Source organism: Physeter macrocephalus, chromosome 17 (assembly GCF_002837175.3).
Source record: "Physeter macrocephalus isolate SW-GA chromosome 17, ASM283717v5, whole genome shotgun sequence".
Taxonomy (NCBI): domain Eukaryota; kingdom Metazoa; phylum Chordata; class Mammalia; order Artiodactyla; family Physeteridae; genus Physeter; species Physeter macrocephalus.
This window is the reverse complement of record NC_041230.1, coordinates 1,803,424-1,815,850: the sequence shown is the minus strand read 5'-3', so window position 1 is coordinate 1,815,850 and position 12,427 is coordinate 1,803,424. Positions and strand designations below refer to the sequence as shown.

Here is a 12,427-nt window from a genome sequence, read left to right as displayed (position 1 = left end):
ACCACATGCCGCGGAGCGGCTGGGCCCGTGAGCCGTGGCCGCTGAGCCTGCGCGTCCGGAGCTTGTGCTCCGCAACAGGAGAGGCCACAGCAGTGAGAGGCCCGCGTACCGCAAAAGCAAAAAAAAAAAAAAAAAAAAAAAGGCGGGGGGATGTTTCAGCTATCCCTAAATAAAGTCCTCTGAGGCACATTTTGGATAACGGATCTGATTATAGCTATGAGCCCATGGGTAAGAGGAAGATGTTATCTTATTGTAACAATGTGTGGCCACAGTACCTGTTAGGATCTCCACTGGGGGTGTAGAAAGGGTTATCTTGGGACCCTGTGCACCATGTACTGCTACTCTTGCTGTGTTAATTACATTGTTTGTGGTCTCCTGTGTTGTTGATATATATAAAACCCCAAGACCAAACTTGGGGGTTTATTTAGGATTTTCTGTCTGTTCTTTGGGCTTTTTGTTTCATTTTGTGTGGTACTGTTTCTCCATTTACAGCCAAATCAATTTGTGATATTTAAAACTTTTACTGATATCAAATGGAGGAAAAGAACAGGAAAAAAAACCTGTCCTTGTCCAAGAGTGGGACATTCTGATGAAGAAGAGAAAGCTTTCACTTGGTTCCTAAAATCACCAAAAGCTACAAATAGAAGTGTCTTTTCCACCATAAATACTGTTAAAAGGGTTAAGCTATGTAGACAGGTGACCTTGATTTGTCCCATCTGCCAGAAGCCCAGTTTGAATCCTGCCTCTTTATAACTGATGGGTTTTACGTGGTTGTACCTGATTCATGGCTAAAATTTTGGAATGGGAACTGTGAGGTCCCTGTGTTTGTACATGTGTTACAGAAGTATGGCACTGCCAAAATTAATTTTAAAAGAGCTCTATTTACTTGGCTTAAAGGAAATTAAGTGCTTATATACATACTCAAATGTAAAAAAAACTGGCCAGAATGAGTTTCAGGTTCACATGATGTAGGAAATATTCAATATTGAATTACTATCTGGTGTTAAAAAGTTAGCTTAAGCTCGTTGGTTTGATACAGCTGAGAGTCATCAAAATTAAGTATAATACTTTCATTGTACCTGGGTTTACTAGAAGTCAAATACATTATTCCTGTTACAAAGTTTGTCAGCAAGAAAAATAAGAATGAGACAACGCTTTTAAGTAAATAAAATAGAGGCCAATGAAGTAGAGAGTTTTGGGGTAAACTATATGGGAATAATGTTTTGAGAATGTCTATATAGGATAGTCTCTCCAGATTTTCATAAATTGAAACTAAGTTCTAAGGTAAGATTGAACTTAATTAAGAAAATAAATCTTAAAGTGGTACAAAACCTCAATTTCATTCTCTAAGAGGACACATTTTTTCTTCAAATATTGAACTGCTTTTGGTAATAGATTATTAGTTTCTTTAAGTGATCGGTATTTACCATTGAGATCTCTTCCACTGGTTAAAACTTTTTGATATTTTTGACAAAATTCCCAAAGATCAAGTTCTAAACGGGGTTCATTTGACCTCTGGCTAACTTGGGGGTTTTCTGGAGGGTCCCTGGAACACCTCAAATTACTTGTTTTCTCTCCATCTCAGAGAGAGGAATATTAAACGAATTGGGCTTATTTGGTGTGTTGAAAGCATGGGAGACATTGTCAAATGAGTGATAAACTTCTTGGATTGTATCATATAGGTAAACGTTATCAATATACATATTTCAGAAATTATATGGAGCTCCTAAAATTCTGGTATATCCTGGTAAATGATGTCAGTCATAATTTTAGTAATTATATTAAGTGGTTTGTCACAGCAGTAACTAAGTTTCTATTCAGTTGCATCGTAATCCCAGTTGTTTGATCCCACATCAGAAAGGCACCCTTTGAGATTACTCCTTTCTGCCCTTGGATGACGCCGAGTGAGCATCGTTGATGTCTCCCCACTCCACCGCCATCGTGTCTAAGTCAGAGTCTCCCAAAGAGCCCGAACAGCTGCGGAAGCTCTTCCTCGGAGGTTTGAGCTTTGAGACAACCGACGACAGTCTGAGGAGCCATTCTGAGCAGTGGGGAACGCTCACAGATTGTGTGGTCACGAGGGATCCAAACACCAAGCGCTCCAGAGGCTTCGGGTTTGTCACGCATGCCGCTGTGGAGGAGGTGGATGAGGCCGTGAAGGCAAGGCCACACGAGGTGGATGGGAGAGTTGTGGAACCAAAGAGGGCCGTCTCAAGAGAAGAGTCTCAAAGACCTGGTGCCCACTTAACTGTGAAAAAGATTTTTGTTGGTGGCATTAAAGAAGATGAAGAACATCATCTAAGAGATTATTTTGAACAGTATGGGAAAACTGAAGTGACTGAAATCATGACTGACCAAGGTAGTGGCAAAAAGGCTTTGCTTTCATAACCTTTGATGACCATGACTCTGTAGACAAGACTGTCAGAAATACCACACGGTGAATGGCCACAACTGGGAAGTAAGGAAAGCCCCATCTAAGCAAGAGATGGCTAGTGCCTCATCCAGCCAAAGAGGTCGAAGTGGTTCTGGAAACTTTGGTGATGGTCGTAGAGGGGGTTTTGGTGGGAATGACAGCTTTGGTCGTGGAGGAGACTTCAGTGGCCGAGGTGGCTTTGGTGGCAGCCGCGGTGGCGGGGGATATGGTGGCAGTGGGGTTGGCTATAATGGATTCGGTAATGATGGAAGCCATTTTGGAGGTGGTGGAAGCTACAATGATTCTGGCAATTACAACAACCAGTCTGCAAATTTTGGACCCATGAAAGGAGGAAACTTTGGAGGCAGAAGTGCTGGCCCCTGTGGTGGTGGAGACCAGTACTTTGCCAAACCACAAAACCGAGGTGGCTATGGCGGTTCCAGCAGCAGCAGTAGCTATGGCAGTGACAGAAGGTTTTACCTACTGCCGGGAAACAAAGCTTAGCAGGAGAGGAGAGCCAGAGAAGTGATGGGGAAGCTCCAGGTTACAACAGATTTGTGAACTCAGCCAAGCACAGTGGTGGCAGGGCCTAGCTGCTACAAAGAAGACATGTTTTCGACAGTACTCATGTGTGTGGGGAAAAAAAACTCGAGGACTGTATTTGTGACTAATTGTGTAACAGGTTATCTTAGTTTCTGTTCTGTGGAAAGTGTAAAGCATTCCAACAAAGGGTTTTAATGTAGATTTTTTTTTTTTTTTTGCACCCATGCTGTTGATTGCAATAGTCTGATCGTGATGCTGAATAAATGTGTTTTTTTAAAAAAATGTGCTGTGTAAAGTTAGTCTACTCTGAAGCCATTTTGGTAAACTACCCCAACAGTGTGAAGTTAGAATTCCTTCAGGGTGATGCCAGGTTCCATTCAAAATTTATTTACAACCTACTTTGGTGGAGAAGCTATTGTCTTCAGAAACCTTGATGTAGTTGAACTGACAGTTACTGTGCTGTGACCTCGAGTTCACCGTTCAGAGGGTCACCCAAGCAAAGTCATGGAGTTTTTTAGTTATTAATATGATTGTTGGCACATCCTGTGCCATATATCTAAATTGAATTATGGTACCAGATAAAGTTATAGATGGGAATGAAGCTTGTGTATCATGCATTATCATGTGTAATCAATAAATGATTTAATACCCTCTTAAAAAGAAATTCACCCTTTTAATGGTTATATGATCAATTGTTATCTATAGTTTTACAGTGGCTGTTGAATGACTCTATAGCTATTTCGTGAGAAAGCAGGGAAGAATGATGAAATCCTTTATGCGCAAGGATTGGTACTATTATCAGGGAAAATACGAAAAGGCAGGGAATGAGAGTAAGGATATGTTGCTCCAAACCTTAACTCCTCTGGCTGAGCTAGCTGTCCCAGCTGCTCTGGCAATTATGCCACTGTATACACCCCTTCCACCACTTTCCGTTCCTATCCAGCCCCTATTCCTCACACGGAGGCCCAGGACTTCCCCTCCTTATAGGGATCAGTTAGAAAATCCTGTGTTAGTTTCAGGGGTACGGGGACTTGGTCTGGTATTGCCATCTAAGACCTGACAGGGCACCCAATTTGGTCCAGGAGCCATTTCCGGGACGGGCAGTTTCCCTTACGCTGTTATCTCATAGGGGGCCTAAATGCAAATGAATAGCTGGCTGGGTTTCTCAGACTTGTTTAATTGGAAAGATTGCAGTCCTCGTAAGATCGCAGCCCTCCTTATAGGGAGGATCCCCTACACCTGAAGCCCGCTTGGAAGCACCCACAGCTGAACCGAATTGGGACCCCAGTCAGGGAAGAAGGGCCTGATTAGAGCACTACTCATTAGTGCACCTTGGCAGGGCCTTGAAAAGGGAAACCAAAGCAAAAGAGTTTGAGCAACGTTCAAGAAATTCAGCAAAACAAATGAAGACCTCTCTGAAATTTTGGAAAGGATTTATCAGGCCTACAGACGTCATACTAATGCAGATCCTGAGGCCCCTGAAAATATTAGAATGGTACATTTGACCTTTTGGGGCAAAGTGCCTCTGATATCAGGAGAAAGTTGGAAAAATTAGATGGTACATTTGGAATGAAACCTCCTCAATTGGTAGATGTTGCTTTTAAAGTGTTCAACAGGGAACAACAGAAAAATGAAGATGCAAAACGACACGCCACTCTTGGCAGTGGCATTGGATTCCCGGAAGGCGAGTAACCTGAGGAGAGGTGAGCGCCCACGGGGGAAGGAACAATGTGCTTACTGGAAGGAGGGGGAACATTGGAGAAGATTGTCCTCGGCTAAAACAGAAGAACAACAATAAAAGACAAGAACCTCTCATGGTAGAAAGAGAGGAACACTGAATGAAGAGGCCCAGGGGCTCCCTTGGACTTGAGGCACCTAATTCCCCACAGAAGTTGGGGGTGAAATTGACAGTGGGGAATGAGCTGATTAACTTTCTTTCTTTCTTTTTTTTTTTTTTTAACTAAAATAAAATATTTATTTATTTTTGGCTGTGTTGGGTCTTCGTTTCTGTGCGAGGGCTTTCTCTAGTTGCGGCAAGCGGGGGCCACTGTTCATCGCGGTGCGCAGGCCTCTCACTATCGCGGCCTCTCTCGTTGCGGAGCACAGGCTCCAGATGCGCAGGCTCAGTAGTTGTGGCTTACGGGCCTAGTTGCTCCACGGCATGTGGGATCTTCCCAGACCAGGGCTCAAACCTGTGTCCCCTGCATTGGCAGGCAGATTCTCAACCACTGCGCCACCAGGGAAGCCCTGATTAACTTTCTGATAGACCTCACCCTGAAGTTTTCCCACCGGAATAGCTTGACATCAGAGTCCCACCAGAACACGCTTTAAGCCTACAGATGGGGCTCATGAAAATCCCTGGAAAGGAGACAGAGCTCTTTCCCGCAAGGTCTTAAAAATAACCCAAAGACTGCTGTCAGACCTCCACAGATGGGGTCTCAACACAGAGGAACCTGCCCCACCCAGGACTGAAAAACAGACTTTCCTCAAATGCCTTGAACTGCAAGAAATTTCAGATAACCTGCTCGTGTTTGTGTGGACACTTTTTCAGGATGGGTGGAAGCATATCCCACGGACAGAAAAATCTCTGAAGTGGTTAAAGCCCTTCTAAGGGATATTATCCCCTGATTTGGAAGAAGGCATTAAAACTACATTCATCCTGGAGACCATAATCAACAGGAAAAAACAAGAAAATGAATCATACATTAAAAACGAACGTCGCTAAAACATGTCAAGAGACATTGAACTTGGGATAAGGCCTTGCCAGTTGCCCTGCTATGGATCAGTGGCTCCCAGAAGCGGGCTTAAATTAAGCCCCTTTAGAATACTGTATGGCAGGCCATTGCAGGCGTGTGCCCAGGCAGGAGAATCTATAAATGCTAAAGACCTAGCGGCGGCCAATCACATGAAAACTTGGGGCGCTATTTATTCATGAGTTTACCTCCAACAGGTCTGCCCATCCAACCGAAGTAGACGGGAATTCCATCTCCATTGCCCATTGTAGAAGGGGCAACCAATTTGTTTAACTGTGTCCAAAGAAATAGCACCGGAATTTAGTATATGTATTGAACTGGAACCAAAACCCCAAGTTCAGTTACGAATTAGACAAGAAACTGCTAAGAGGTTTCATCAGGTTTAAATAGTTGTAGATAAAAAGGACTAACTAAAGATTCTAAGGAATATTCCTCACCTCCGTTCCGCAGAAGGGTCTTCATTCCTTTTCCCACAAGATTGTGGCATAGAAATTGACAGTGGGGAATTGTAATAGGGAAGAACACTTTGTATTCTATTACAAGTTCATCACTGAAGGGATGTTGCCTAGAAGCTTAAAATATACATAATGGCCCATCTCTGGGAACCCTGCCTCCCAGGTCATGAGCCTTAAGCTAAAATACCTTTGTTTAGCTCAAAGGAAACCTCCTGACCAGGCCCACCTGTGAATGACTGCACGGAGGAAGAAATTGACACATCCCCCTCTGGAGGCTGATGGGAACCAGGAAGTGTTTGACTTTACTGCCTCCCCTTTTAGTATAAAAGGAGCCTGAATTCTAACTCAGGCAAGATGGTTCTTTGGGGACATGAGCCCACCATCATCTTGGTTTGCTGGCTTTCTGAATAAAGTCGTTACTTCTTGTCCCAACAACTCGTCTTTTGATTATTGGCCTGTCATGTGGCAAGCAGTACAAGCTTAGACTCAGTAACAAAAGAACAATGTGATTTATATCAGTTTTAAAAAATGTATTGCTCTTTTTAAAGCCATGGTTAGTAAAAATGTTTTTAATTTAAAAATAAAAAGAGAAAAATTTTTTAAAAAAGAGTAATCATTACTGACAGAAGTTATCACATACCTTAGTCCTCCAGTCTCAGACCCTGGGTTTTGTCCCTGAGTCTCTGGAACTGAGCAGTGTTGAGTTGGCCTCCTGGCTGAATAAGGAACAGAAAGGACAAGTTGTTCTGCAGGGTGTCAGTATGAAATGGCCCATTCTTCCCAGGGAGAGTTTTGCATTTATTTATTTATTTTTGGCTGCGTTGGGTCTTCCTTGCTGCGCGCAGGCTTTCTCTAGTTGCGGTGAGTGGGAGCTACTTTTTTTTTTTTTTTTTTTTTTGCGGTACGCGGGCCTCTCACTGTTGTGGCCTCTCCCGTTGCGGAGCACAGGCTCCGGACGCGCAGGCTCAGCGGCCATGGCTCACGGGCCCAGCCGCTCCACGTCATGTGGGATCTTCCCGGACCGGGGCACGAACCCGCGTTCCCTGCATCGGCAGGCGGATTCTCAACCACTGCGCCACCAGGGAAGCCCGGGAGCTACTCTTTATTGTGGTGCGCGGGCTTCTCATTGTGGTGGCTTCTCTTGCTGCAGAGCACAGGCTGTAGGAGTGAGGGCTTCAGTAGTTGTGGCATGCGGGCTTCAGTAGTTGCGGCATGTAGGCTCTAGGAGCGCGGGCTTCAGTAGTTGCAGCCTGTGGGCTCTAGAGCGCAGGCTCAGTAGTTGTGGCGCACGGGCTTATCTCTTGCTGCAGAGCACAGGCTGTAGGAGTGAGGGCTTCAGTAGTTGTGGCATGCGGGCTTCAGTAGTTGCGGCATGTAGGCTCTAGGAGCGCGGGCTTCAGTAGTTGCAGCCTGTGGGCTCTAGAGCGCAGGCTCAGTAGTTGTGGTGCATGGGCTTAGTTGCTCCGCGGCATGTGGGATCTTCCTGGACCAGGGCGCGAACCCATGTCCCCTGCATTGGCAGGCGGATTCTTAACCACTGCGCCAGCAGGGAAGTCCCAGAGTTTTGTATTTTTTATTCTAGTTTGTAATACAGAGACAAGTCAAGCTCTTGTTTTCTTAAACTGCTTAAATTAATTAATACTAATTGCAGGAAATGGTCCACATCCAATGACTGCCCCACAGCTACCCCTTGGAGACCCAAGTTCCCAACCACTGAATTGCTTCAGCCTCAGGAGCAGGACTTGTGAGCAACATGCTGGCAAAAACAGTTTTTTATTAAAATCATTTTCTACTTGTTAGGAGGAAACATCCTAGTTTCCAACATAACTTGTCCCCAAAGCTGTAAGCTTTTACCTGAAAACTGTAACAGCCAGTAACTTAAGGGGTTTCAAAGTACTGGGAAGCACCATTCCCTGACTGCCCCCTACCCCTTGTCCCGCCTTTCGGGCTCTCGGGCTCAGACCTGGACTCTCCTCGCCCCGCCCCTCACCTTCAGCGCCCCGCCCCTCACCTTCAGCGCTCCGCCCAAGTCCCGCCTAGAAGCCTCGCCTCTTAAGTACGTGCCGCGTGCGCAGTTTCTTACGGAAGCGGAAGCGGAGACCTGAGAGTGAAGGTCGCACCGGGGAGCTTAAGTTTTTCCTTCTAGCGTTAAGTCTGTGCTGCGCGGTCCCCCTTACTCCATCTTTAGGCTCTCCGAGGTTCTGCGGGCGTAATAGCCCAGCGCCCGCTGTCGGCCCCAAGTAAATCCAGAAGTCGCCGTTACAGGTCGAGTATTAATTTCTTTCGGGTTTGAAATCGCTGTGAGGTTGGTCCTTGCCCTTTGCTTTTCGGCCTTCGGTCCACAGAGACACCGCCTTTCGCGACATTTTCCTGCTTACAATCCTTTATTACTTCCGCCTGCGCCTTGTAAAGTCCCCTTCTGCGAGGTGGATTCGCGCGCCCCCAGCTTCGCTCTTTCTCTCCCCCACAGAGGGCAGCGCCGGCCGCCCCGCTCCCGGCGAGGCCGCGGCCTCTCTCCGGTCCCGGGATTCTGGAGAGCCCGCCTCTCTCCTGAGACCCCCTCCCTCCCTCCCCGCCCCTCTGTCCTCGCGTCTTCTGCAGGCCGGTCCTTCAGCTCCCCGCAAGCCTCCTCTTCCTAGTCAGCTCTTTCGCTCACCCTGTGTAGGGGGAGGTGACCTGGGCCAACCGTGTGACACCCAGTATTCTTCCGTCACAAGTTCATCTCGCTGGAAATTGTTCTTAAAGGGATAGTAAAATGAAACAGATTTAGCTCTTAAAGTAGCGGGTGGATAAAATAGAGAAGTGAATAAAGGAGTGTGATCTCCTGGGATTGGAGAGCAACGTGGGGACAGGGGCCCTGCGTCAGCTGTAGCAGGAGGGACAGCAGTGGTGAGAGCACTTCACAGAGAGTGGGGGGAGAGGACAAGAGTTAGAAGTAAGGCCTTCGGAGCATCGTGGTCCTCGGAGAGACACAGAGGACAGGTGTTGACTGGAAGAGCAGAGGAAGACAGAGCAGGAAGGAACCATAGCCGTCTGGGGTGCCATAGCGTGGGAGTGTAACAGGAGTAGAAGGAATGTAATCTGGAGGGCACAGAGGGAGCAGAGATGGAGGAAGTAAGAGGCAGAAATATATGGATATTTAGGACAGTCAGAAAAGTTGGGCGTAAAGAGCAACAAGAGGGGGAACGAGTTGCAGAGTAGTGGGGCAGGACAGATGTGATAAAATAAATAGGAGGGCAGAAACAGCAGGAGAGTAGAGGGGAACAAAGAGAGAAATAAGGAGATAGATAAAGAATGAAATAAAAACACATAGTAGTCAGGTAGAGGGGGAAACTGGATACAGATGGGGGTGAGTTCTTTGGATATGGATGATTAAGTTGTGATATTTGTTGCTTTAGAATGTAAAACACTTCAAGTTTATTTGCTTATGTTATCCATCTCTGGCTAGATATCCAAGGGAAATGAAATCATTATAGCGAGGGAAATAATTTGCACTGCAATGAACATTACTGTATTATTCACAACAGCCAAGATGTAGAAAGAACTAAAATGTCTGACAAATGAATGGATAATAGAAAGTTTATTTCAGCTGTAAATTATGACATTATTATGACAGAAAAAGACAAATATTATATGTGGAAAGTAGAAATGTCTTACCCATAGGGCCATAGAGTATAAAGAGTATTAGGGGTTGGATGGTGGGGTAAATGGGGAGATGTTGGTCAGAGGTTACAAACGTTCAGTTGTAAAATGAAAAAGTACCACATGTATATCTAATGTACAGCATGCAGACTATAGTTAATCACACCGTGTTTCTGTATACTTGGAGTTTGCTCTGAGCGTAACACTCAAGTGTTCTCATTACACAGAAATAAAATGGTAATTGTAAGTTGATGTAAATGTAAACTACTTTATTGTGATAATTTTTACACAGTGAATATACGTCTATCAAATAATCACATTGTATGCCTCACATGTACACGGTTGTTACTCATCAATTCTACCTCAGTTAAGCTGGGAAAGAAAAAGAAAGTGAGGCGTGTGCTGGCCTTGCCACTGCTGAGTGGTGCTTAACCCAGGCTTCATATTAGATCGATGAGGCATTTTGCATATACATGTTTTGTACCCTCTAATGAGGGATTCTTCTTCAGATCGTCGGTGTGAGGCCAAAGCTCAATAATATTTAAAGTGCCCCCAGTTAATTCTAATTTGGATCCGTCACTGAACATCGTGACTCTGAGTCCCCCCGTTCCTGAGGGCTGAGATCTGGGCTGAGGCTGAGGGGCTCTGCTCTGCGTGGGGATGGATCAGGGCTGGTCTGTGACCTGAAGGGGATCGTCGGGTCCAGCCGAGGTGCCCGCTGCTGCTGGGTGTGTGAGGGCCTCACCAGGAGGGGAGCCTGATCTGAAGGAAAGAGTGGGAAAACTGACTTGTTGGACTCCGTGTGGGAGTTTACTGTCCTGAGCCCCTCCTGGGACAGTGGGCAACAGAGGACTGAGTGTTCCACATGCTGAGGGCTTCCCTGTGTGTGTGGTGGTGACACAGGAAGGGGGTGTGTCGATTCTAAGCATTAAACGGCCTGTTTTCAACTTTCAAGGTCAACCTCTAAAGACTCAACGTTGTCTGAGGAAGAAGCCCTGAAGAGGAGGGAGAGGAAAGAAAAGGAGTCAGAAATGGCTCTTTCTCAGGTAAAGTCATATTGTCAGTTGATTTTTCTGTCTGTCCTTCCTGAAATGCCCTTCTTTGGACTCGCTGATCTTGTCTGACTCTGAAGTATCCTGCCTGACACCTGCACAGTCACCCTCACCCGGGTCCTTCCCTCAGGGCCTGTCATCTCCACTTAGATCCCGTCTCCCCATGACCCAGTGACCTGGAACTTGTGAAGAGGCTCCACTGGGTGTAGTCCTGGGCAGGGCTTCACACCCTCAGATTCAGGCAGAGTGTCAGTGCTATTGGGTGGGAGGGATTGTTTAGGGCCCCATCTGGATGGACTGTCTGCTCTCTGTGAACCAGGATAAAGAAACTGCACATGAAAGTCAGTTATTAGGTGCACAATACCTGGTAAAATCTGGGAGTAGACCAACAAGGGGAAATTTGTTCTGACTTTTTCTAAGGCAATTGAAGCTAAATGAGTGAGTCACTGACTTCAGAATCTTAATGATTGGGAATGGAATGAAAAATTCAGAACCAGACATCAGTGATAGAGGGTGTTTTATTCCATCATCTGTTTCAAACTATGAAATCAGCCTAAATGTCTGAGAGGCGGAAATTCCTTAAATCACTTTCATCACCTTCATTCTTCAGATTTTGTGTTTTCACTGTGCTGGTTTTGTTCTTCGGCACAGAGAAATTTTTACGTTTGATGAAGGTAAGGTTTCCTCTTCATTGTTTATCACATAGGTATCCAGTTTCCCAGCACCATTTGTTTTGTTTCGCTATAAATTTTATTTATTTATTTATTTATTTTTGGTTGCATTGGGTCTTCATTGCTGCACGCAGGCTTCTCCCTAGTTGTGGTGAGCAGGGGCTACTCTTTGTTGCAGTGCCCAGGCTTCTGTTGTTGTGGAGCATGGGCTCTAGGCATGTGGCACGCCAGCTCAGTAGTTGTGGCTCGTGGGCTCTAGAGCGCAGGCTCAGTAGCTGTGGCACATGGGCTTAGTTGCTCTGCAGCATGTGGGATCTTCCTGGGCCAGGGCTCAAACCCATGTCCCCTGCATTGGCAGGCATGTTCTTAACCACTATGCCACCAGGGAAGCCCTCCCAGCACCATTTGTTCATGGCAGCTGTCTTTTTTCCACGGTGTAGTCTTAGCATCCTTAGTATCAGTAGATTTTAAATATATACAAAGGATCATTTCTGAGCGTTCTCTTCTGTTCCATTGGTTTATATATCTGTGTTTATGCCAGTACCACACCATCTTGATTATTTTATAATATGTTTTGAAAATTACAGGGTGGCCTCCATCTTTTTCTTATTCAAGAGTGTTTTGGCAATTTGCGGTCCCTTGAGTTTCTATGATGTCTGGCCTGTGTTTTTTCTATTTCTGCAAAAATTGCCATTGTAATTTTGTTAATGGTTGCATTAAATATGTAGAACAGTTTGGGTAGTTTGGACATTTCGAGAGTTTTGAGACTTCCAGTCCATGAGTATAGATTTATTTGTACCTTTGGATTTCTTTTTTTTTTTTTTTTTTTTTATTGGAGTATGGTTGCTTTACAATGCTGTGTTAGCCTCCACTGCACAACAGAATGAATCAGCCATAC

The 12,427-nt window shown here is 45.4% G+C and overlaps 1 protein-coding gene and 1 pseudogene across 1 annotated transcript in view; both read left to right on the top strand.

Moving 5' to 3' along the window:
- Positions 1–1,917: 1,917 nt before the first annotated feature.
- Positions 1,918–3,182, top strand: LOC102973704 (heterogeneous nuclear ribonucleoprotein A1-like; annotated as a pseudogene).
- A 4,999-nt stretch (positions 3,183–8,181) lies between these two features.
- Positions 8,182–12,427, top strand: part of LOC102973143 (zinc finger protein 347-like) — a 26,517-nt gene continuing 22,271 nt past the window's right edge. Inside the window, exons 1-2 of the mRNA XM_055079165.1 lie at positions 8,182–8,429; positions 10,762–10,852. Of these exons, the coding sequence (XP_054935140.1) occupies positions 10,838–10,852 (15 nt within the window). The 5' untranslated portion in view covers positions 8,182–8,429; positions 10,762–10,837. The remainder of the gene's footprint in view (positions 8,430–10,761; positions 10,853–12,427) is intronic.